Consider the following 27,344-nt stretch of genomic DNA (forward strand, 5'->3'; position numbering starts at 1 on the left):
AGAGATCTGTATTGAACAAGTTTAAGGCAGTGAGCCTAAAAGTAGTTTTAATATCTATTCTTACCTGTTAGTAAAAGTTTTATTTTCCTTTAAAAGACATGCTATATTATTCCCCTAGAAGACACCATACTGAACAGACAAAACTAAGAGCGAGGCTAGAATTTGAAAATATGAGAGTTGACTAGGAGCAAGGGTGCTTGCATAATTGGAGGAAAAAACGTCAAGAGGCACATAGTTTGTTGTTATTTTTAGCTACTCACTCCATCAGTATCCATTCACTCAGCATACAATACTTATCAACCAGGAAATGTGCTTCCTTGATGCCAAAGAAAACCATATTGTATTTCTATTAATAATATCCACTAAACTTAAAAAAATAATAATAATTAGTTTGCCTTTTTGAATTTATAGAATAAGTTTACTTTTTGCAACACTGTATTGCAACCCTATTTAAGGAAGTGAACCTTAAATCTGCAAAGCGATTTCTGTATTAGCAAATTCTAGCAAAATATTAAGATTTGATTCTTGGAAATTGTTGCTGTTGTTGTTAGGTACCATCGAGTCGGTACTGACTCAGAGTGACCCTATGCACAACAGACCAAAACACTGCCCGGTTCTGGGCCAGCCTTACAATCATTGCTACATTTGAGCCCACTGATGCTGCCACTGTGTCAATCATCTTGTTGGGGGTCTTCCTCTTTTTCTCTAACCCTCCACTTTAGCAAACATGATATCCTTTCTCCAGGGACTGGTCCCTCCTGACAATATGTCTGAAGTATGAGAGACGAAGTCTGGCCATTTCGACTTTCAAGGAGTTGTACTTCTTCTAACACAGATCTATTATCATGGTTAAAAGCAAGACTAGTCACATGCACATTATGTCAGAATCCAAAATTTCGTTTCCAGAAAGCTTAACTTCTCTTGAAATGGAATATACACTTTACACATAAAGGAAAAAGTTCTGTTTTCACTATAGCATTTAAAGAGCATTCAGTTGAATTCCTGAAATAATAAAAAATATAACAAATCTAATACCTTTGAATCCACTTGGCTTAGCATAAGCGGAATGTCAGAAGTTGTTGACTTGGGTACGGCAAGGGTTTCACAGATAGCTTGAACTTCTTGATAAATTTCACTATTTTTATCTAATTGAGAATTTTTAAGCTTCTTGTTCTGTAGTATCTGCAAAGCTTGAAGCTCTGTACTTAAAAATACTTTAATAAAACAATTAAAAAACAAATGTTAATGAATGTACAGGCATTCCTTTAAGTAGTTTACTAAAATAATTTACTTCCAACAAATGTCAACAATACCAATAAGTACTACTAACTTACAGAAAATGAAAGAACATCAACAGTTATAAAGTACTATGTAAACTAGCTATTCTAGTCAGTGCTCATACTACACTTTAACTGGTTGACTGTTTTCCACATGCAAGAGCCCGAGCAGCTCCCGCTGGAGTTAAGCTGACAAAGATCCAGGCCCATTCAGAACAGCTTCACTTTTATCTACTTCACCTATAAGAGATGTTTGGCCTAAGACTTTGAAACACATGAATAAGTATAAAAAAGGGCCCTAGAAATAACAAACAATAATCAACAGTCAATTTACTTAATACCACAAGAAAATTGTGAAGTAGTTGATCTTATTATTTCACACTTGTTGTTAAGTGCCATTGAGTCGGTTCCGACCAATAGTGACCCAGTATACAGTTTCCAAGGAGCAGCTGGTGAGCTTGAACAAGCGACCTTGTGGATCAAACCGACTTTGCAGTCCAGTGCATTAACCCACAATGCCACACCAGGACACTACTATTTTGCATTAGCTGGTTTATTTTATTTTAGTTAATGGAATTAAAAGATAATAGGATTTTTCCAAGAATTTTTTGGAGCCCCCATGTACATTAAATGATCTAAAGTATTACAACAATAAGTACATTTACAAATGACCTAGTCTGAGCAAGGCACTGTGTGAACAACGTCAAATAAGAGTACCTACACACTGCCTAATAGAAGGGACCTACAAGAAAATCAACAATTTGTGAGTAAAGAATGTCTAAAACTTGTTTTGTAGCAAGAAGGGGAGTGATTAATTTTTCAACCTAGTGAGCAGAGGTCCCTGGGACCAACAAGAGAGAAGAGCAGAGAGTGGGACCCTACCCAGAAAAGCAGTGATGCCTGAGATGGAGGCAGAGATGATGATGTGGAGAGATAGAGCAGTTGGGGACTTTAGACAGAGAGAGGGAGAGGGGCTGTGTGCTGATGACCTGGAGGGAGGGGGGGAACAGGCTTGTAGTATATACCCTTTGGTTGGTTGATGATACATGGAGGGGATTGTAACCATAGCAATGAAATGATATATAATAGGAAGAATGTAAAAAACTAATGTTCTCCCATGTAAACTATCACATAATTCACAATAAAACACTAAAAAAAAAAGACTGTCTAAGACTGTGACTATGTACACAGCACTCAGGTGAAGGGAGAATAGGGAGAATGTATACACTAGGCAGTACTTCTCATAGCACAATGCTGTTGCTGTGGTTGGCTATGGAGGAACTGTTGCCATTAAAGTGCCATCGAGTTGGTTCTGACTCATAGTGACCCTGTATAGGGTTTTCCAAGGACTGAAAGGTCAGCTTGAACTGCTGACTTTTCATTTCAAATCGACCTTGCAGTCCAGCACACTGATAGACTCAGTATGTAAGAGGAGGAGGGAAGAAGCTTCCAAAACAAAACTGCAAACTGTGTGTATGTTTTGCCTGTGTGTGTGTGTGCACATAGGAACAGAAAAAAAGAAACATCCCTAAAGGTGACTTATGGTTCTCTCTGGGCAATGAGATTAGAAATCACTTTCTTCTTTAGAGTTTATGTACTTTCTAAGCATTCTAGGATATATAATTTTATAATCAGAAAAAACATAACAACTTTTCTTACATCTTTTCTATCCTGCTGACCTTGCAGTTAAGCAGAGCTTATCCTACAGAGCCATACCAGGGATCCATAGTATCACTGTTGTTGTTGTTAAGTGCCGTCGAGTCGGTTCCGACCCATAGCGACCCTAAACAGGGTTTCCAAGGCTGTAAATCTTTACGGGAGCAGAAAGCTGAGCTCATCTTTCTCCTGCGGAGCAGCTGGTAGTTTCGAACTGCTGACCTTGCGGTTTGCAGCCAGATTCGTAACCACTACGCTACCAGAGCTCCATATAATATCACTACTACTACTGAATTCTTTGCATGTAAGGTAAAAAAGGAAAAATGATAGGTTGGAGATACAGTTCTAGAATCCCAGTGTATGAATTCAAACTACATTTATTTCAATATCCCTGAGTTTCATTTATTTAAGTCAAATATTAAAACTTTTCTTAATATACAAAATACCTAGTACATTAATGAAATATCAAAAACCTTGACTTAAAAATAACAAAAAGGAGTTCAAGCATATATTTTCAAGTGTTCAAAGAAAGATAACTTACACAGAAGTGTCAAACAGTCATCCTTTTTTTGCAAACGGTCTTTAATATCTCCTGATATGAGTGCAGAATAAGGACATGCCATTTCTTTCAAAAAACCACTTATCTCGAGTTGGAAGCTTTCTAGATCATCTTTCCCTTAAAAAGAAAACCATAAAACATTTACTGAGCATTTGCCATATTGCTGTTACAGTTAGTGCTGTTGAGTAGGCTCCAACTCAGAGCCACCCCATATAGGGTTTCCAAGGAGCAGCTGGTGGGTTTGAACCACTGACTCTGAGGTTAACAGTCCAGTGCTTATCCTACAACGCCATACTACAAAATTCACCACCTGCTGATTTACATTTTACATCAAACTCTAAAGGCATTACTTTTTTCTTTCCACATTCACATTATGTGTAGGACCCAAAAACTTAGATCATGGCAACTGAGCAGTTTCTACATACAGAAAGTAAAACTAAATTTTAAGACCACAATTTTCAATTTAAGAACATAAGTTTGAAACATACTTAAATCATATTTAAATCATATGTTTGAAAAAAAACAATTTAAATCCCTGAGATGTCCCTTCTAATGGTCTTCCCATCAAGCAGATCCATCAAATATGTCAGCAACTGAAATACGAAAAGCATTAATATGGTTGGAATTATTAACTGACTTCAGAGCAAAGGCTCCATTTCTGTTGTATGCTATGTATTTAAATGTTGTTGTTGTTGCTAAGTGCCGTAAAGTTGGTTCCGACTCATAGTGACTTTGTATAGGGTTTCTGAGGTGCAGCTGGTGGGTTTGAACTGCCAACCTTGTGGTTCTCAGTCCAGTGCTGATCCTGTAGCATCACAAAGTAAATGTAAACTCTAAACCTCATTGCGTATCTTTACTTCATAATTGAATTTCCTAACAACTTATGCTGTATGTTTTGAATTCTGCTTATTTTACTTTGCATTAACAGAATTCTGTTAGATCTAGCAAGGAAATAAGCAATTAAAAAGTAAAAATAGCTTTGTTGTTAAGTGCCATCAAGTCAGTTCCAACTCACAGCAATCCTGCATAGTGTTTCTAAACAGTGGCTTCAACCTCCAGACTTGCATTAGCAGTCCAGTGCTTAGCATACAGTGCAACACCAGGACTCCAAGAATCACTTTAGAAGGGAGGATCTGTCCCCTATCCAAATGCCCACCTTTTAAAAATAAAATTTATTTTATAACACTAAAATTCCACTAATCAAAGACACCACAAGGACTCCAGTTACCAAGATGGTACTAAGTTAAACAAGCTTTCATGAGCTAGTGCAGGAATGTTTTATAAGTGTTTCTGTGTAACTCCAGGAGTCCTGGTGCGGTGCTGGGGGTTACTGCGCCAGAATGCAAAGCCATCTGAACTGCAAGGTCGGTGGTTCAAGCTCACCAGATGCTCCTTGGAAACCCTATATAGGGGTGCTATGGGTCGGAACCAACTCGACGGCACTTCACAACAACAAAATGTAACTCCATGTCAAGAGTTGCAGGCTTTGGAATTACTCCCAACTTAAATTAGGGACTGCATTTATTTATCTTTTTAAATTTAAAAACAAGCAAGAAAAAATTCAATCTTAAATGAGCAATGTTCAAAAACTTAACTATTCAGTAAACAAATTCAAAGTTAAGACAGCTGATAAACAGTAACAACTTATAATATTATAGCAAATTTATTAACCAATTGTGGATTCATAACAACAGCAATATAAAATTTAATCCAAATATTTTTAATATCGCATTCTAAAGTTCTTCAAAATGTTGATTGTTCTTTGTAGAGTGGGCACATTGCTGATGAAACTATAACTCAAAAGCTATCATTTCATTCTACTCTGAAACAAAAAAGTAAATACAATACCAGCTGAAGTGATACTTTCTTCCAAGTTGCATAATGATTTGATTTGCGAGCCTAACCAAACACAAAGCTCTGAAAATTCCGATGAAGACAGTCCACTCTCTGCTGCCTTGGCAATAGCTTGTTCTTCTAACAGTGGTCCCTTATACCTATAACAAAAAAAAAAAAAAATTAAAAAGTCAACAAAACAAAACTTGCTGATACTACTCAACCATTCTTTATAGTTGTATTATCGTTGCTATGGTTAAGTGTGACTCAGAGCAACACTATATAGGGTTTCCAAGGAGCAGTTGGTGAGTTTGAACTGCTCAACCTTGCAGTTCAAACCGACCTTGACCCCAGGACTCCATATTTTACTAAATCAAGCCCCTCCTGAAGAATATTTGGGTTGTTTCCAATGCTTTGCTATTATAAATGTGTTGCAAATCTCTGTCAGTGAACAGACTCCTAGAAGTGTGCTTGGTAGGTCAAAGAGAAAACAGAGCTGTAATTTTGCTAGACACTTTCTTCTAGAGGGGAGCTGTACCATCAAGGTATGAAACTTGTCCATTTCCTCACCACTCACCAAAGTCATCGAGCTTTTGGATTTTTGACAATCTGATATTTAAGTTTAGTTTTCATTTATGTTTCTCTTATGAGTAAGGCTGTAACGTCTTTTCATATGTTTAAAGACCATCTGAATTTTTTTCCTCTTAATTCTCTGTTCTTATCTCTTGTAGGAATTCAGTCACCACTTTGCAGGTGAAGAAATTAAGGCTTACCCAAGTTAAGATACCCACTGTAAGGAGTAGGTCAGGCATAGCGCTAGACATATACAAGGGGGCTTCATAAAGTTCATAGAAAAATTGAACTGAAAGATAATGAAATTTTCCCAAGAACCTTTTGAAGCTCCTTCATTTATATTTATAGCTCATCTAATCCTCACATCAACCCTCTGAAACTGGTTATTACCCCAATACTGTAGGCTGAAGCTAAGGAACTAAGTGATGGAACCAGGATTCAAATCTAGATTTGACTCTATGTGAACTCTGCCTACAACTAGAAGGAAACAAAGAAAATAGCCTGGTCCAAAAGATAGTCGAGGAATGGCAGAGCTGAGCGTGGAGGGCACACTCTGCATCTCCAGCCTAGGTATGCGTCTTCTAGGCATTACCCTTTCACCAAGTCTTTACAGAGCCCCTCATTGAGATTTAATAATAAACATCTTTACACCTAATTACTTTCATTTCTGAAATAAAGCAATATTCATAAATCTAACTAATTCATATTCAGTGGTGGTAAGTTATCCGGACTAAAATTCCAATCACAAAAGTCTACAAAAGTTGATCAAATCAGCAAAATTACTGAATTAATTTAGGAGAAATACATAAATATCATATTCCATCATATTCCATAATGCCACAAACTCATCAAATGAAGTAAAAATAAAAATAAAAAAAATAAATGCATGTAACAAACCTGATCATCTAGTAACAAGCAAACATAATCATAAATACTGGTAACATTTATACACTGTAGCGTAGTGGTTACAAATCGGGCTGTGAACCACAAGGTCAGCAGTTCGAAACTACCAGCTGTTCTGCAGGAGAAAGATGAGGCTTTCTGTTCCTGTAAAGATTTCCAGCCTCAGAAACCCTGTATAGGGTCGCTATGAGTCGGAACCGACTCTATGGCACATAACAACAACAACAAGTGCTTTGTATGCATTTGAGTCAAAAATTATCCGCACTGTGGCTATATTAAAACACCCGTCCTCATCCACAGCTGATGACAACATTGAGCATGCACATGAAATGATTCTCTCGAATAGATGAGTAACAATGGGTTACGTGGCAATTCATTTGGAAATCAGCCACAGCTCTGCCTAGGAAATAATCCACAACAAACCTGGGTTTCGAAAGTTTGCGCATGATGGGTACGAAAACAACTCACAGAAGAGTATAAACAGAAGCGTTTGGACATCTGCAAACAAAACTTGGACCAAAGTTCGAAGAAGGTCAAAGTTTCTTTAAAAAAATTGTTACTGGTGATGAGATATGGATTCATGTCTGAGGGTAAAACGGAAGAGTACAGAATAGAAGCATCTTCAATTACATTCAAAAGTCAGCCATCAGCTGGAAAATTGATGCTTACAGTTTTCTGAGATTCTCAAGGGCCACTATTGTAACAAAGGAGCTCTGGTAGCGTAGTGGTTACATATCAGGCTGTGAGCCGCAAGGTCAGCAGTTCGAAACTACCAGCTGTTCCGCAGGAGAAAGATGAGGCTTTCTGCTCCCATAAAGATTTCCAGCCTCAGAAACCCTGTACAGGGTTGCTATGAATCGAAACTGACTCCACAGCACACAACAACAACATGACGAAAAAGGTTCAACGATCAACAGGGCTCTTTACAGTGAGATGCTCACTGAAGAACTGATACATAAACCAGATTAAATGCAGAGGACTGCTATCTAAGGGCACTGTGATCTTGCATGACAATGCAATTCTAAATACCTCTGCCCACACTATTGACACTGCAAAAAAAAATTTAGAGGTGTCAAAGCATCCTCCCTATAGTCCTGATCTTGCTCCACTGGACTCTCACTTGTTTGGTTCCCTGAAAGCAGCCCTTCAACGACAAAGATTCACCCCTGATGAAGAAGGGAAGACAGCGGTGCAATGGTGCTTTGCAGCTCAGCCTAAAACATTTTTTAGAAAGGGAATATGAAAGCTTGTTGACAGATGAACAAAGTGTATTGAAAAGCAAGGAGATTATATTTTTAAAAGGATGTATTTGTCTTTTCTAAAGGTTAATTAAAATAAATTCTACAGAGTACAGATCATTTTTTTGACCCACCCTCATTTAATGGCCACAATACCCAACAAAATAGGTATTATTATTATTATCATCATTTTATATATAAGTAAACTCAGGAACAGAGAGGCATAATTCCAGCTAACAGACCAGGATCTAACCCACTGCAACCTATTTAACCCCTACTGAATCGTCACTGTCCAAAATTATATCTTTCAAATTGCATTACACAACATACGTGTCTAAAATCATTCCACTACATCATTTAATGACTATGAAGTAATATATCTTGCTAAAGCAGTGCTTTTTAAACTTTTATGTGCATATTAATCTCCTGAGCATCTAGAATTCTGCATTTCTAAAACATTCCCAGGTAATGATGCTGCTGCTAAGAAGACCTCACTTTTGGTAGCACAGTACCCAAATACATTTTTACTTTCACCAAAACATTTCTCTCTAATTGTCATCACTCATTGTTCTCTTCCTGAGGCCTGTGATATAAATGAAATATGAGCAGGTATTTGAGTCTACTTATGCTACAGCTAACAACTGTTTCATGCTTGTCACACTTAGTTTATCTCAGGTTTGCTTTCATTTCCAATGCAATTCTATTTTCCAATGATACTAAGTGCAATAACAATAAATTGTTCTGTTTATTATTTATTTAGGAAAGTGCTACTGCAAAGTCGTTTGACCTGCAAGGTCAGTGGTTCAAGCTCACCAGCTACTCCTCAGAAACCTTATACAGGGTCACTATCGGTAGGAACCGACTCAACAGCACTTCACAACAACTGTTCTTTTGAACTCAGAGGATACCATCCCCAGGCCTAGACCTCCCAAGGCCCCTACAGAAGCCATAGACAGGAACCACAGTTGCTGGCTGGTCTAGCATTCAGCTAGGGTCACTGGCAATCCTCCTCGAAGAAACAGCCAGGACTTTCCATTTTCATCACCCCAATATAAAAATATGAGATCCTTTCATCCACCCTATCATTTATTCACCCTACTGGCGTTGCCTCTGATCCGGCTCTCTACTTTTTCCTATTTCTTAAACTCTTTCCACTATGTTCCATCCATTAAAAACAAAACAAAACAAAACACCTCTCCAAAATTGTCAACTTCTTCTTAGATGATTTATGCACCTCTTTGTTGTTGCTCAAGTCAGTTCCGACTCACAGGGACCCTACATAGCGTTTTCTGAGGAGCGGCTGGAGCGTTTGAGCCACAAACCTTGTGGTTAGCAGCCCAGAGCTTATCTTATAACTGTGTCTAACTTTGGCTAATTTTATTCTTTTGAGTTCCTCAGAATCAAATATAGGATTTTGGCCTCTTCTCTTCTCAATACAGTATCTATGTATCATTCCTCACCCATTAGCTTATAAATACCTCCTGCTCCTCTTGAGGTTCAGCCCACTCTGACTTATCCTCTTTCTCTTGTGGTTAAGGATGATTGGTGGCATAGTGGGTTAGGTATTAGACTGCTAACTGCAAGGTCTGCAGTTAGAATCCAACAGCCACTCCACGGGAAGAAGAGGAGGCTTTCTGTTCCCGTAAAGATTTACAGCCTTAGTAACCTTACATAGCGTTACTTTGCATTGGAAACTTCCCAATAGCCATGGGTTTGGAACTCTTGGCTACTCGCTGACATTCCCTTTGCTCAGTTTTTCTCTCCACACCTATTCCATTCATCATATTAAGTTTCTTCAAAGTCCATATGTATTACTGTTGTTTTTGCTGGGAGCCAGTCGATTGTGATTCACAGAGACTCCAACTCCCAGCAATCCCATATTACAGAGAGAAACATCCCATAAAGGCTATTATCTTTAAAGAAGCAGATCACCAGAACTTTCTTCCTGAGAGCCAGTATAGGGTCGCTTTGAGTCGGAACTGACTTGAGCAGCAACAAAGAGGTGCATAAATAATCTAAGAAGAAGTTGACAATTTTGGAGAAGTGTTTTTTGTTTTGTTTTGTTTTTAAATGGATGGAACATAGTGGAAAGAGTTTGAGAAATAGGAAAAAGTAGAGAGGTGGGTTTGAACTCCCAACCTTTCAGTTAGCAACCAAGCACTTAAATTAACCATCATACCACCAGGGTTCCTTGTCTATACTAATATATACCCTATGTAATACCCTAAGTCCACCACTCATCTGTCAGTTTGTCATAATGTGGCAGCTTGCAAATTGCTGTGATGCTCGAAGCTATGCCACCAGTATTGCAAACTAGAAGGGTCATCCATGGTGGACAAATCTCAGTTGAGCTTCCAGACTAAGACAGACTAGGAAGCAGAGACTATTTCTGAATGTTTAGCCTTACAAATCTTATGAATAGTACCACGGGACCAGGAAAAAAAAAAAATCATGATAAATGGAGAAAAAAATTGAAGTTGTCAAAAACTTCATTTTATTTGGATTTACTATCAACACTCACAGAAGCAGCAGTTAAGAAATCAAATGACATTATTGCACTAGGAAAATCTGAAGTAGAAGACCTCTTGACCTCTTTAAAGTGTTCAAAAGCAAAGATGTCAGCTTGAGGACTAAGGTGCACCTGACCCACACCATGCTATTTTCAGTAACTTCATATGCATGTGAAAGTTGGATACTGTAGAAGAACTGATGCATTAGAGTTACGGTGTTGGAAAAGAATATTAAAAGTACCACGGACTATTAGAAGAACAAACAAATCTGTGTTGAAAGTATAGCCAGAAGGCTCTTTAAAAGCCAAGATGGTGAGACGTGCCTCTCATACTTCATACATATTATCAAGAGGGACCAGTTCCTGGAAAAAGACATCATGCTTACTAAAGTGGAGGGTCAGTGAAAAAGAAGACCCAATGTGGACTGGCACAGTGGCAGCAGTGTGAGGATGGTGTAGGACCGGGCAGTGTTCCATTCTGTTCTACATAAGTCACTGTGCGTTGACACTGACTTGGCAACACTAACAACAACAATACTCCAAGTCATCATTACCACTTTTCCAACTGTCCTCTCTACATCTCAGTCAGCCACCCTCTGGACCCCTCCAAAAGGACCATAACATCTATCCTTCCGCCTTGGTTTTCTAACAGCTCGCCTGCAGATAGTCTTTGATCCCATCACGACATCTCTTCTATTGGTGCCTCTTATTGTTTATTAAGTGCCATCAAATCAGTTCTGGCCCATAGTAACCCTGTATAGGGTTTCCGAGAAGTGGCTGATGAGCTTGAACCACCGGCCTTGCGGTTCAAAGTGACCTTGCAGTCCAGCACATTAGCCCACAACACCACACTAAGATTCCTGGTTCCTCTAGAATCTCCATATTCATTAGCTCCCTGATATCTTCAATTTCTTCCCAATCCAATTTAGTTTCCTAGGTTTATCATTTCATTTAGCTCAACAAGGTTATTCTCAAAAATTAGCCCTTGAAAGAGATCTTGGATAAGTAAAGTACAACTTATAAGTAAAGTACAATGTATACAGAACAAATTTGGAGGCCTCTCACTACCTGATCTCAAAATCTACTATAGAGCCACAGTGGTCAAAACAGCCTGGTACTGGTACAACAAAAGATACAGAAACCATTAGAAAAGAATTAAAAACCCAGAAGTAAATCTATCCACGTACAGTCAGCTGATCTTTGACAAAGGGCCAAAACATTAAATGGGAAAGAGATAGCATCTTCAACAAATGGTGGTGGCAGAACTGGAGATTCATTTGCATAAAAATGAAACAAGACCAATATTTCACACTATATACAAAAACATATTCAATGTGCATTAAAGACCTAAATGCAAAACCTAGAACTACAAAGAACATCAATGAAAAAATGGGGCTAAATTGAGGGACTCTGATATATGGAAAAATACACTGTCAAACATAACTAAAAACACGCAAACAGAAGAAGGCAAAATAGATGATTGGAACCTCTAAAAAATTAGATGTTTATGTGTATCATAAAATTTCACCATAAAAGTAAAAAGAGACTCCTCAGAAGGAAAAAAATGTTTTGCAATGGCATATCACACAAGGGATTAATCTCTAAAATTACAGAAAACTACAAAACCTATACAAGACAAACAACCCAATTAAAAAATGGGCAGAGGACATGAACAGACACTTCATGAAAGAATACATTCAAGTGGCCAATAAACATATGAAAAAAATGTTCATGATCTTTAGCCATCATTGCTGTTGTTAAGTGTTATCAAGTAGGTTCTGACTTACAGCAACCCAGTAAGGGTTTCTGAGGAGTAGGTGGTGGGTTTAAACCACCAACCTCACAGTTAACAGTCCAGGGCTTATCCTACAACACCACACCAGGACTCCTTTTGCCATTGTTGTTGTTGTTTAGTGCCATCCAGTCAGTTCTGACTCATAACAATCCTGTATATGGTTTCCAAGGAGTGGCTGGTGGGTTTGAACCAGCCACCTTGTAGTTAGCAGTCCAGTACTGATCCTACCAAAACACAATGAGGTATCATCTCACCCCAGCATGACTTTTTTTTTTTTTTAATGTTTTATTGTTAATTATGTGATAGTTTACATGGGAGAACATTGTAGCAAAAAAAAAAAAATTCATTTTTCCAAATACCTAAAATATGAGTAAGTTCAAGAACTGAAGGAAGGAAAAAGCACTCTCATCCCGTTTTTTAATAAAGTGTTTACAGAATCCCACCACTGTGATCTAGAATACTTGGTAGCTCAAACTGTTTGAAGCCTATGAAGGGACTTCAAAAAGTTTGTGGGAAATTCCATTATCTTCTAATTCCATTTTTCCATGAACTTGTTGAAGCGCCCTCATATTAAGTATTTAAACCTTTACTTAACCAAGTAAAATGAGAATTTCCAAGGGATTTCACAAAAGTAAAAATGTTCCCTAAATAATCACTGGAACTGTTCTTTCATTTGACAAATATTTACTCAGGATCTACTAAGTGCAAGGCTCTGTAACACTGGACTGTTGCAAAGCTAGCATTACCCAGATCCGACTAAAGAAGCAATTGGCAAAAGAGCAAGTGCAGTGCATGGAAACAATAAAGAGGTGGGAGCTTTTTACAACAGCACTGCAAAAGGAGAGCTTACCCCACCCAAGAACCCCAATGGGGCAAGGAAAACAACTGTACACTATGACTCCACTGCCAAATATGTCTAGATTACCAAATACAAACGTAAAGGCCTTGCGTTTACCTCTGTGTACTCTCTTCTTGGGGGTATTCTTCATTCATATACCCATGCGTTCACCTACTACTCATTGTGCCAGACCCCATTCTAGGTATTGCTGATCAGTAAACAATACTGATTTCAAGGAGTGTACTTTGGGGGAGGGGAGCGGGGCAAAGGACAAGAAGCCAGGCGGGAAGGAGCGGAGGAGGAGGAAGAAGAAAAAGAAGAGGAGGAGAGTTCAAGAGACAATAAACAAAGGGGATTGGTGGCTAGATAACATTATTTTGGATAGGGATAAAGGTTGTAAAGAAAAACAGGATGAGGCTGCGGGGGAGACAAAGTTACACATATTTATGCTTCTGCTCGGAACTGTTACCATTATTCTTATTCCGCGCCCCCCAGGAGTTCGTACAGAACTTAATATGCATGCATCATATAAACATCAGATGACTATTTGCAGCCCCCACCAGTATGCAAACTACTGGTAATCTGAAAACCGTCTCTTTTTTCCCCTGCCTGGCACATAAATAATTCATTAATCGATACAGATCAACACCTAGTTACTATGTTAAGAAACGGATGAAATGCTTGAATGAATGGATCCGCAGTGAATAAAAACACTTTATGTGGTCTGGGAAGCTGGAGAAAATCGTTCCCAAGTCAGTCACAGGTTGTACATGTAGTGGACAACAGGCTCCAGACGCGGCCCGGGTTCGTCTCCCACCTCGGCCCCGAGCTAGCGCTACAACGACGTCAACGTAACTATCACCCGGGGGCCAGAAGCCAATTCTCCCCGCGGGCAGGTGCTAGTCCAGCCGCTCCGTGCCATCCCGAGATCCTGGCTACAGAGTTCACAGGCAAGAAGTTTGGAAGAGGGGGCCACGCGCCCCAGCTTTCGGGTCCCGCTCCACCCCCCAAACGGATTTCTCCCGCCTCCTGCTTAACTCCGTCGGCGCCGGAAAGAGCGAAGCAGGGAAGGAGGCCTGACCCGACAGTCCGGGCCCAGCGAGGCCCACAGGGAGTAGGCTGCAGCAGTCAAGCGGAGAGAAGGGTTTAGTTTTTTAAGCGGGGAGAAGCGTCCCCAAGAACACTCACCCCAGGGTCTCTAGTATGTCCAGCACGTCCCACTCCATCGTAGGTTCCAGAGCTGGCTCGGGCCCTCTCAGGGTCCTTTGGCCCAAAGATGTTCAGCGCTCAAAGGAGCCCGCCGGAAACCCGCGTCACAGCGTCAAGGTTCCGCTCAGGGTCTCGACCGTGTCTACACGCGAGCGTCTAAAGGTTCCCGGCCCAGAGGCAACAGATACTTGATAGTGCTTAAAAAAGCTCTGGTAGCATAGTGGTTACGAATCGGGCTGCGAACCTTCTTAAGATCAGCAGTTCGAAACTACCAGCCATTCCACGGGAGAAAGATGAGGCTTTCTGCTCCTGTAAAGATTTACAGCCTCGGAAACCCTGTACAGGGTCAGTATGAGTCGGAACTGACTCCACAGCACACAGCTACCACCACACCAAAAAAGCTTACGTGACCGTAGTTTTTTGGTTGCTTTATTTTTTTCCAAGTATAAATAGTAGCAATAAAAAGACATCTTAGTTTTGAGTCTTATCGATGTGTGAATGTGAATCTTAGCAAATAACCGTGATTCTGAGTTCTCAGCCTATCAGACTGTTTTGTAACAGTATATTCTGCGATATATTTGTAACTATCTCAAATTGAAATTAGTAAACAATCCCATCTACTTAACACATAATTTTAAAAGCAATATACATGGCAATGCATAGATTTTAATATAAAGAGGAAATAAAGGAAAGGGCATTTAAAACAAAATAATATACATTTCATTATAAAATATTGACCAATAAAGAGATAAACCAGTAAAGTATTCAGGAGCAAAGATACCACTTTGAAGGCTAAGGTGCATCTCACCCAAGCCACGGTATTTTTAATAGCTTCATATGCATTTGAAACTTGGACCAAGAATAAGGAAGACCATAGAAAAACATACTCATTTGAGTTATGATGCCAGAGCAGAATCTTAAAAAATACCATGGACTGCCAGAAGAACAAAGAAATCTGCGTTGGAAGAAGTATAGCCAGAATGCTCCTTAGAAGCATTTGTCTCTCAGACTTCAGACATGTTATAAGGAGGGACTAGTCCCTAGAGAAGGACATCATGCTTGGTAAAGAGGAGGGTCAGCAGCAAAGAGGAAGCCCTCCAATGAGATGAACAGCAACAGCAGCAATGGCCCCCAAGCATACCAATAATTATGAGGGTAGTGCAGATCAGCCAGTGTTTCGTTCTGCTTGGTATAGGGTCGCTATGAATCGGAACCAACGACAGGACACTTAACAAGAACAAAGAGATCAGATGGTTGCATCTATCTGTAGAAACCCTGTAAATACAAATGTAGGCTATGGTTTTTGTTGTTACTGGATTGTGTAAATAGCACAAATATCATAAACAGAGTTAAAGTGTTTTGATTTTCTAAATTATGATAACTCTCTATAAAGTTTCAAACTAAGCACAGTATTCTTTCTGTATACCAGTCCTGGAGAATTCCAAGTTTATTTAAACGATGTAAAACTACTTGGGTCTATCTGTTAAAGGAAATCAATCAGATTATAATAGATTCATCACTTTCATAAATATCCAGCTAGACAGTCAAAAGTAAAGCTACTGATTCTTGTAAAGTCAGTAATAGAGTGATTGCCGGTCAGTAATGTGGACTCCTGGTATGATGCTGTAGGATAAGCACTGGACTATGAACCACAAGGTCAGTGGTTTGAAAATTCAAACCCACCAGCTGCTCCTCAGAAACCCTCTACTGGGTAGCTGTAAGTGGGAACCCACTCGTCGGCACTTATCAACAACATCAACATTGGTAGAATGAGCACTAGGCTGCTAACCACAAGGTTTGGGTTCAAGCCCACCAGCTGATCCTCTGAAACCTGTATAGGGTGGTCATGAGTTAGCATGGACTAGACAGCACTTAACAACAACAATATAGTAAAAGCAACAAAGCCCCCACTTTCCTAATCATTGTTAGAAACAAAAACCTTGTTCATAAATTTGGAAAACTCCCTGGGGGAGGAAAAAAGAATAACCTCCATTCTACCCTTTATCCTATTTCAAACAAAGCTTATAAGTAAATTACTTGCAGTAAAAAGTACCTGAATTCATCCCCCTGATCTGGCTCTTGACATTATTCACTACTCCTGTCTCTGACCAGTTTCTCTGCTGCTCTGTGTCCCTAGTTGCTAGAGTACTAAGTAATCATTTGTGGAATAAAAGAACAAAATAACATCCAGAGTCATCTTGTTTTGGAGTCTGTGAATATGATGAAATTTTTGGCTACAATCAGTATCCGGGTTATCAGGAGATATTAACTTCTGTATCTATTCTTAGTACTTCTGGTGTGGAGCTGTGGATCAGCACTGGACTTCGAACAACAAGGCTGGCAGTTCAAACCCACCAGCTGCTCCTCGGAAACCCTATTCAGAGTTGCTATGAGTCTGGACCGACTTGATGGCACTTAACAACAACAATTTAACTATTCTTAGATTTCATTCAGATGAATTTTGCCCTAAAGACATCAGCAAGATGACCAGGGGGCATGCTTGTAGGATATACCCTTAGGATGGTTGATGATGCATGGAGGGGATTGTAACCATAGCAATGAAATGATATACTATAGGATGAATGTAAAACGAATGTTCTCCTGTGTAAACTATCACAGAATTCACAATAAAACATTAAGGGGGAAAAAAAGACATCAGCTATAGCTCAGGTCATCATTAGACAACTACTTATTGGTTTGACTGGAAGCCTACATCAATTCGGAATACATAATTTGTGGGTCACACTTAAAAAATGAAAATGTTCAAATATTATTAATAATTTTAAGACGGCAAAAGCAAACCATTAAACCAAGAACAGAGCCCTTCTAAGAGGAGGGTTCTGTGCGATGGACCAGATTACTTGCCCATCAAGCTGGTCTTATTGTACCCTCTAAAAGGCCAAGAGAAGGGTATGATCTCCAACATAGATCTACTAGTGGTACTAATTCACAAACTGCACCATTTTGTATCAACACAGAGAACCTGCCTGACTGATGTCAATGCAGACAGATACATTCAGAAAAATAGTCTCTTTGTGTTCAAACTTATCTTCCTGACCAAGGGAGTTGCTGAGAACAGTTGGGTTCTCACAGATTATATTATTTTGTTATTGTTGTTAGATCCCATCAAGTCAGTATTGACTCATAGCGACCCTCTCTATGCACAACAGAGAGAAACACTACCCAATCCTGTGCCAACATCGCAATTGTTGCTACATTTGAGCCCATTGCAGCTGACACTATGCCAATCCATCTTGCTGCAGGGGGTCTTCCTCATTTTCTCCAATCCTCTACTTTGCCAAACATGATATTCTTCTCCAGGGACTGGTCCCTTCTGACAATACGTCAGAAGTATGAGATACAAAGTCTGGCCATCCTGGCTTCCAAAGAGCACTCTGAGTATACTTCTTCCAACACAGATCAGTTTGTGATTTTGGCAGTCCATGGTACTTACAATATTCTCCTCCAACACCATATAACTCAAATGCCCCAATTCTTCTAAGTCTTCCTTATTCACTGTCCAACTTTCACATGCATATGAGGTTATTGAAAATACCATGGCTTGGTTCAGGTGCGCCTTAGTTCTCAAACTGACATCTTTGCTCTTCAATTCTTTATTATAAGTGTAGGAAACTCAAGGATAATTTGTATTAAACATCTTACAAACTGAAAGGAAAACAATCACGGATCATTTAATATCAGACCTTTGAGCCCCTGAAGAGCAGCAACAAGACTCTTGGAAGGTAGAATTAAAAAATTTCTCCCATGACCATTAGAGATTCTGGACGGTACAAATGCTTAAGCATTCAGCTACTGGTCCAACAGTTCACAGTTCTAAGCTGCCCGGTAGCACCTCAGAAGAAAAGCTTGGCAGTTTACTTTCAAAAGGTCCCAATCTTAAAAAGCCTAGAGAGAACAGTTCTATTCTGCAACACAAGGAGTTGTCATGAGTTGGGAACTACTCCACACAACTACAACAACCGCTGAGCAATGTATGAGGGGGCTTCAAAGAGTTTGTAAGAAAATCCCACTATCTTTTCATTCATTCCATTTCTCTAGGAACGCTTTGAAGCCCTCTCACATAGTTACCAGGCAAATTATTGGAGTGGGTTCTGACTACTCCAAAGAACACCTTGTGCAAATTTCCTTATAAATAATGCAATACACTTTATTTATTTCAATGTATACTTTTCTTGGAATTAGGGGGAAACACTTTGGAATTGGGAATAAGATTCTGGAATGTGCAGAACAGAATTTATGATTTGAGGTAAGTGCCTAATGTGAAATGACCAGATGTCTGGAGGTGGGTTGATTTTGTTCTGAGACGTAGCCGAGACTGTGGTTACTTCCTAATGAAACTTGAGCCAGACTTTCAACTTGCAGCTGGAACCTGATGTATCAATTAGCCCTAGGAATGGACATTGCAGGTTCATTGCACCTAGGACTAATTTTTTTCTTAATTACGGTATCCTCATTTTTAAAAGAAGATGCTGCTTTCTTAGTCAAGCTGGAAAAAAAAAAGAGACATTACCATGAATGTGACTGACAACTTCAGTTGATGTAATATTATATAGGCTAACTTCTGCAACAAATCAGTGGAGACCTGAGTTTATGTCTCACTCATATCATAGTTCAATCAGGTAATTGGTGGGTGGTTATGGCAGACTGTATTTCCAAAGATGCCGATGATAGTGTCAGCAATGCTATATACTCTCCTGGGATGTGGTTTTGCCACTGCCCCATGAAGACATCAAGTTAATTTCTCCATCTCCTTAGGTCCAGATAAGCCCTGTGACTGCTTTGACCCACAAAATATGGCAGAAGGGCTGTTGTTCCAGTTCAAGGGCAGCTGGTAGTTTCGACTTAGCCTCGTTTTTGAATTAATTTCCTTCTTTTTTTTATTATTGTGGTGGTTGTTAAGTGCCATCAAGTCAGTTCCAATTCACAACAACCCTGTATAGCATTTCTAAGGAGCATCTGGTGGGTTTGAACCAGGTAAGTTTTTCTTATTAATCACAATGAAAGGACTCTCCTTGCTATGTTATAACCCCATCCCTGAAATTATCATGGTAGCAAAGCACGGGGCTTCCCTGATTGCTTTATATCAATCATAATACATCCCTACAGATGATTAATCCCACCTGTCCCTCTGCCTGTTAGATATTAGGGGAAGAGTAGGCTGCAATCACAATGCCCTCAAAGAAAAGTACATTTCTATATGTAAGAAATTAGAGACCTGATGTGGCACTATAGGATAAGCACTGGACTGCTAACCACAAGGTCAGCAGTTCAAACTCAACAGCTGCATCTTAGAAACCCTGTACAGGGTTGCTTTGAGTCAAAACTGACTCAATGGCACGTAACAGGAACAACATAGTGCAAGAAATTAGGAAGAATATCACTTGGAACTTTAATTCATTGGAAATTAGCTTTTGTTTGCTCTATTTGTTTCCTTTTACCAAAGTCTTCTAATTTCTTTCTGAAAATTTGATAAGGGAACATAGTTCATATTCAAATTGGAGGCATTTTTATGTGGCTGATTTAGAGCATTTTCATGCTCTCATTAAGGTTTGTCGATAATTTCTGGTGTGCAATATTGGACAACATGACTGAACAAATTTGGGTCTGAGAAACAGAAGAGAAGGGTAGGATGCAGTGTAGTTTCGGGACTAGTTTAATCAATATCCTACTACTGGTTCTAAACACAGGCAAAAAGAATAGCGATAGAGATTAGGGAAGTGGTCTCCAGAAGATGGCAGCAGGCCTCCTCTGATGTGCTAGGTGAAGCCCACCAAGGCGGACAACCATAAACCTACTTGTTTCTAGACTCAAATTAAGAGCTCAAAAGGCTGAGGAGTATTAGGGAAAAAGGGTTCAGTTAGTCTTCAGTTCCTACAGCCTGCCCCAATCCAAGTTCTACACAGTGAAGTGGACTTCTTTTCCACCCCACAACACTGAATATACTCAAATAATTTCTGTAGTCTCTCTTTCCACAAGCCTTACCTTCCTTCTCCTCCCACAGAGGAGTGTCTAATTTGATGGATACAATAATGGGGGGGGGGGGGAGGGCACACGTTAACTGGATTATACCTAAGAGAAAATGGTTTCATCTCGTCTCTAGATACCCAAAGAGGCAGACCTTGACTCTTCTTGTAAATGACTGGTTAAATAAACTTTGACTTTGTTCCTAAAACAATTTCTTTAAATGAGCAAAAAGTCTTGACTTTGGGGTGTGGTACAGTTAATTATTTAATATGTTTCTTATAGCCAAAGTCTTTGTAACTCACACCAAATGACTTTTTCCTAATGTGTCTAGGTAAGAGAAGGTGGGAGAAATGCTAACACAATTATATGATCCTGGTTTTGACTGATTGTTAATAGTGTTAATTGTGACTTTGGAAATCTAACAAGGGAAATGGTCACTTTTGCCTGTGCTGTGGGTTAATATACCAGACTGCAAAGCTGTTTGAAATGCAAGGTCGGCAGTTCAAGCTCACCAGCTGCTCCTCAGAAACCCTATACAGGGTCACTATGGGTCAGAATTGACTCGACGACACTTCACAATAACTAGGTTTAAAATGTACCATTTTAGAAGCAGGAAGGGGATCTTACTCTCAACAAGAAAGATAGGACCAGAAGTGAAGTGTGTACTTTGGACCTGAATATTGCTGTGTATTGAAGCCTTGAGCCAGAAGTCAGAATTGCAACAGCAGAGTGACAGAGGAGAGAGAGCAGCAGAACCAAGAGCCAGAGAAACAGCCAGAGCAGTGGGCGTCCAACTCATGGAGAAGTAAAGCTGAGTGTTTTTGAATAGAAAACTCACTTGTAGCATGGGGTGTTTCTAGACACTTAGTTGGGAAGCTGGATTTGCTGACCCAAGGAGCTAGAGCTACATGCCTTTGGGCTGAGGCTTATAGCAGAGTAGAGAGCACTTTGGGCATTTATTAGCAGTGCTCAAAGCAAGTATGTAACATTACAGGAGCAGGGTAGAGGCCAAAAGGCCTGTTACTGAGAGGCCTGCCTATGGGTACCGCTGGAAAGAGGCTGTCCTGACTTCAAAAACAAAAACAACTGTGTCCTGAACATTTCTGACCCTGAATTGTAACCTGTTAAGTTCCTTAATAAACCCCATAACTGTGAATATGGTGACTCCATTCTGTGTAGCCATTGCAATGAATTCTCTAACCCAGCTGAGAAGTAGATAGTGCTTGCACAAGGAGTGATTGTTGTCAACAGGGCAAAGAAGGTTGGAGGGAGGAGACATGGCTGATCTCTACCTCATAGGAATCAGCTTTAGGCTGCTGCTGCAGCTGCAGAGTCTCCTCTGCTCCACTTGGGAAGTCAGAAGTCAGAGGATGCTGCCTCAATGTGCTTATTTATTTATTTTTAACAGGGAGTGATTGAAAGGAGAAGTCAGGGAGAGGGAGTAAAAAATGTCACTTTGGTTTAACCGAACACAGTGTGCTTACAGCCCTATAAAGATCATTAGCATTTGTCTGTTAATAAACCTGATTCTACACCACTGACCCTTATCTTCATCCTTGTATCTGCTCTTGGTTGGATAAGGGGAAGAGAGGCGTGGTTGTCAGTTCCCAGCCTCCAGTTTCCCTGTCAAGATGATGTTCTTCTTGCAGAATCTATAAGCCATGCACTCGGAGCTAAATTGAAGACATGTTAAATGAATCAAAAATTTTCTGAGATATTAAGTCCCAGTATTCTTTTAAGTCAGGTTGCCTGAGCATTGTGAACAACATTTGAAATGGGAGGTGCTCCTTTGATTTCTGAAACATTTAATGATGGACTTTTATTATGGGACTTAAACACATCACATCTAGTTCCATTAAGGGATAAGGTTGGAGAAATTCACATACAAAGCAATTCTACAGTGTCACCTAACACTTCCTCCACAAAACTGCCATGTGGGGAAATAAAACATCTTTGGATTTCTAAGTTTGTCTGGAAAAAGCCCTTGAAAAGAATAATAGACTTCCCTTATCTCCCTGATTGTATAAAATGGTAAACAGCACTTGGGTTAGCTCCTAAGGAGCTGGGAAAACTAGTGTTATCTTACTGCTGTTGTTAAGTGTCATTGAGTCAGTTTCAAGTCATAGCAACCTTGTATAGGGTTTCCAAGGAGCCAGTAGTAGTAGGTTTGAATTGCCAACCTTACAGTTAGCAGTCGAGTGCTTATCTTACAGCGCCACACCAGGACTCCCTAGGTATTTATATTTCAAGAATGTGACCCAGGAACTTGGAAACATCTTTAGTCAAAGCTAAAACATAAGGAGGAAATTGGTTCCTGGAGAAATGATTCCCAAAGAATTTATGTTAGGATTGAAGTCCAGTATGTTTCCAGAGACCAGGTGTAAATGACAGCCCCTACCTCCCCTTTTATAAGTAGTAAAACAATTTCTTTCTTCATTTCACCTCATCTATGGTGTGTAGGGAAAAGTTCCACTCTTCTTATTGCGTTGTTGTAGAGGTAAGTACTGGAGCAGGGCTTTGGACAGTGGCTTCTGATCGTGAGACAAGGGATTGATAGAATTGGGCACTCAGAGATTTGCTTGAAGAAAAGACATTTAGAAGCTATTTACAGAGGATGGAGCCCTGAGGGAGTTTGTCTGTCTTGTAGGTTGTCTATCTCTATTGACCAAGAAGGACCTGTTACCATTGAGCCTACTCCATGTCATGGCCACCCCTTGTGGAGGAGTTACAACTGTACTCCAAAGTATCTCAGTGGCTAATTTTTCAGAAGTAGACTGGGAGGTCTTTTTTCCCATGTGCCTCTGGGTGAACTTAAACCTCAAACCTTTCAGTTAGCAGCTGGGCACTATCCAGGGGTTCCTCACCCAGAGGATTGAGAGAGTTAAAAATCCAAGCCACAGCTTGTCATCTGCGTGGTGATGGTGTGATGAGTCGGCTTTAATGCATAGCAACCCTGCATAGGGTTTCTGAGGCTGTAAATCTTTACAGGAGCAGAAAGCCCCATCTTTCTCCTGAGGAACTTCCGGTAGTTTTGATCAGCTGACCTTGAGATTAGCAGCCCACTCGTAACCACTATGATACCAGAGCACCTTTGTTGTCTGGGAGTAAGGACTATGTTAAGCACATCATGGGTTTTATTTCCCCAAAAAACAAAGGAGACAAGGTGAGGAGATTTGGGAAAACCCAGAGCAGGATAGATGATGATACTGTTTACAGAAACTAGAAATCAGAGTCCCAGAGTTCTTCCTTGTCCACTGTTAGCCAAGAGGGAGGATCATACTTGGCCTCTCCTTGCTTAATGACTTGGACCTCTGGTTTTCCAGTCTGAGTAGTCTTGGCTACTCCAGCAGCCAAGCCTTCCTGAAGCCTTACTCTTACTACCTGAGTCAGTGAATTCCTGAACCCTAGCTTTTAATCACCACTTAGATATTTCAGATGATGAATCAGATTGGGGGAAATGTGCTGTAAATGTCCTTCCAATCCTTTTCAATAGCCTACCTTAGCTCTTCTAAACAGTGTCCTGTTTTTCTCCAGGTGAATAATACAGCCTGGATTCTAAAGCATATACTGATTCCTTTTGAAAAACTTTGAAACTGATCAGCAAAATAAAGCATGAATTTCATAAACTGAAACACATCTCTTCACACAGACATCAATAAAGCCATGCAAACATCCAAGCTTGGAATAAGTACATAAATTAAACATCAATTATATTTCCCCAATTTAAAAAAAGGATGCTCAATGGGCTTGTGAGTAAGGAGGGATTTGAGTTATGAGGTTGTTGTTGTTCTTCTTCTTAGGTGCCTATGATTTGGCTCCAGCCCATAGTGACCCTATGCACAACAGAACAAAACACTGCACCATCCTCACAATTGTTGTTACACTTAAGCCCATTGCTGCTGCCATAGTGTCAATCCATCTCATTGGGGGTCTTCCTCTTTTTTGATGATCCTCCACTTTATCAAGTATAATATAACCTTCTGCAGGGACTGGTTTGTCCTGGTAACATGTCTAAAGTATGAGCGACTAAGTCTCACCTTCCATGTTTCTAAGGAGGCTTCTGGTTGTACTTCTTCCGACACATATTTGTTTATTCTTCTGGCAGTCCATGGTACTTTCAATGTTCTTCTCCAACACCATAAGTCAAATGCATCAATTCTATGGTCTTCTTATTCATTGTCTAACTTTCACATACATATGAGACAATTGAAAATACCATGGCTTGGGTTAGGCACACCTTAGTCCCCAAACTGATACCTTTGTTCTTGAATGCTATAAAGAAGTATTGTGTAGCAGGTTTGCCTAATGCAACATGCCATTTGATTTCTTTACTGCTGCTTCCATGAATGTTATTGTGGATTCAAGCAAAATGAAGTCTTTGACAACTTCATTCTTCTTACCATTTATCAAGATGTTATTTATTGGTCCAGTTGTGAGGACTTTTGTTTTCTTTACATTGAAATGCAACCCATACTGAAGGCTGTGGTCTTTGATTTTCATAAGTAAGTATTTTCAGCACTCTTCACTTTCAGCAAGCAAGGTTGTATCATCTGCATACCACAAGTTGTTAATGAGTCTTCCTCAAATCCTGAAGCTTATTCTCCTTATTATAATCCAACATCTCAAATTATTTGTTCAGCATACAGATTGAATAAATATGGTAAAAGAACACGTATTTTTTGAACCTCGCTGGGTTCAACCACACTCCATAGACTCCTGTTGACCTGGAGATGAGAGATAGAAGAGGAAGGGCTGGTTGGTCTGAAGTGTGGTGAGATCTTGGGACACCTGAGCCTATGGACAAGGACATAGCCATAGAAGGCTAGAGCTGAGAGTGAAGCATACAGCTGATATGAAGTGAGGGGAGATGCACAAGAACACCCAAACTTGCAGATAGTACCCATTTGACCTAGCCTCGATGGCTTGACAATGAAAGCACGACTAGAGGAAGATAAAAACTAATAATAATAATAATTTTGTTAAAGGAAACAAGTGTAAATTGCTACAATTTGATGAACTTGACCTATATTTATGGACATAGTAGCTCAAAATACCAACTGAGAGGGAAGGAGTCTTCACATAAAGTACCTCTGTGTATAGGGTAGATAGGGATGGGCAACTTAGACACTGGCTACCTAAAATGAAGGAGCAATAAAGGCATGAAGTGACTGGCTTACAAATTTTCAAGAGGGACTTTAGTTTAAGAGTATGGGGGGAAAGAAAGAGTCCCCACTGACTAGTTTTCATCTTGTCTAGATGGGTCTGGTAAAAGGATATGGGAATAAGATTTTTATGATTCAGTAGTGAGTAATCATTATCATGACTAATTGCGACTGTCACAATTGTAAAGGTAAACGTTTTGTAATAAAAATGGGGGAGTAGTTAATCTTACAGTCCAGAAATAGGACCATAAAGGGAGAAGAGCACAAGCGGAATGTGGGACCATATCCAGAGAAGCAGTGACACCAGAGATGGAGACAGAGATGAGGACATGGAGAAAAGGAGCACCTGAGGACTCCAGACTCAAGGAAAGAGAAAGGCTGTATGCTGGCAGCCAGGAGGCAGGCTTGCGGAATGTGCCCTTTGGTTGTTTAAATGATTTTATATTCCTGAGTGTTTTTGTGTACATCCTCTCCACCCTCCACCCACCCCACCCCCACAAAAAAAAAAAAAAAAAACCCAGAAGGAATAGAAGCAAATACTGTTGAATGATGATACACAGAGGAGATTGTAAGCATTGCAACGAAACAATGGTGTAAAACCCATGTAAACTATCACTCAATTCACAATAAAAACTTTAAAAAAAAGTCTATAGCCCAGGTGTATACCTTTTCTGATACTAAACATTCAGTATCCCTTTGTTCTGTTTAAATCACTGCTTCTTGTTATGTACAGCTTCCTCATGAATACAATCAAGTGTTCTGGAATACTCATTCTTTGCACTCATTCTTTGTCATTCATAGCTTGTCATCATCCTCACATTCAAGAGCCTTTGCATAGTCAAGAAAGTACAAGTAAACATCTTACTTATATTGTCTGCTTTCAGCCAAGATCCACATCCTCTTTTAAGTACAGCTTGAGTTTCTGACAGTTTCCTGAGATGTACTGTTGCAGACATTTTAAAATTGTCTTCAGCAAAATTTTACTTGCCTATCATATTAATAAGGAGTTCTGGTAGCGTAGTGGTTACAAATCAGGCACTACGCTACCACAAGGTCAGCAGTACGAAACTACCAGCTGCTCCGCGGGAAAAAGATGAGGCTTTCTGCTTCCGTAAAGATTTATAGCCTCGGAAACCCTGTTCAGGGTCGCTATGGGTCGGAATCGACTCGATGGCACTTAACAACAACAACAACATCAAATTAATACTGCATCACTTTGAAAGATTTCAACTTTATTCCATTAATTCCTGAAGGCTTATTTCTGATCAACACCTTTAGTGTAACTTGTACTTTACCCTTAACTACTATTAGTTTTTGATCATATGCTACCTCATGAAATGGTTGAACATTGGCCACTTATTTTTGGTACAGTGACTCTGTGTTTGCCTTCCATCTTCTTTATTTTATTTTATTATTATTTTTAAATGTTTTATTGTGAATTATGTGATAGTTTACATGGGAGAGCATTAGCTTTACATTCATCCTATCGTATATCATTTCATTACCATGGTTACAAGCCCTTCCATGCATCATCAACCAACCAAAGGGTATACTCTGCAAGCCTGCCCCCCGGTTGTCAGCACACAGCCCCTCTCCCTTTCTGGATCCAAAGTCCCCAGTCACTCCATCTCTCCACATCATCTTCTCTGCCTCCATCTCTGGCATCACTGCTTCTCTGGGTAGGGTCCCACTCTGCTCTTCTCTCTTGATGGACTCAGGAACCTCTGCTCCTAGACTGCAAAGTCAATCACTCCCCTCCTTTTGCTACAAAACATCTATCTACCTTTACACACACACACACTCATAT

General features: G+C 39.8%; 1 protein-coding gene across 1 annotated transcript in view; it reads right to left on the reverse strand.

Annotated features, from left to right (window-relative positions):
* FAM98B (family with sequence similarity 98, member B) overlaps positions 1–27,344 on the reverse strand; it is a 64,139-nt gene that overhangs the window by 15,243 nt on the left and 21,552 nt on the right. The window contains exons 2-5 of the mRNA XM_006831905.1: positions 14,370–14,444; positions 5,341–5,486; positions 3,475–3,609; positions 1,036–1,214 (exon numbers count right to left, since the gene is read on the reverse strand). Coding sequence (XP_006831968.1) covers positions 1,036–1,214; positions 3,475–3,609; positions 5,341–5,486; positions 14,370–14,444 — 535 coding nt within the window. The remainder of the gene's footprint in view (positions 1–1,035; positions 1,215–3,474; positions 3,610–5,340; positions 5,487–14,369; positions 14,445–27,344) is intronic.

Source organism: Chrysochloris asiatica, unplaced genomic scaffold, assembly GCF_000296735.1.
Source record: "Chrysochloris asiatica unplaced genomic scaffold, ChrAsi1.0 scaffold00004, whole genome shotgun sequence".
In the NCBI taxonomy this organism is placed as follows: Eukaryota; Metazoa; Chordata; class Mammalia; order Afrosoricida; family Chrysochloridae; genus Chrysochloris; species Chrysochloris asiatica.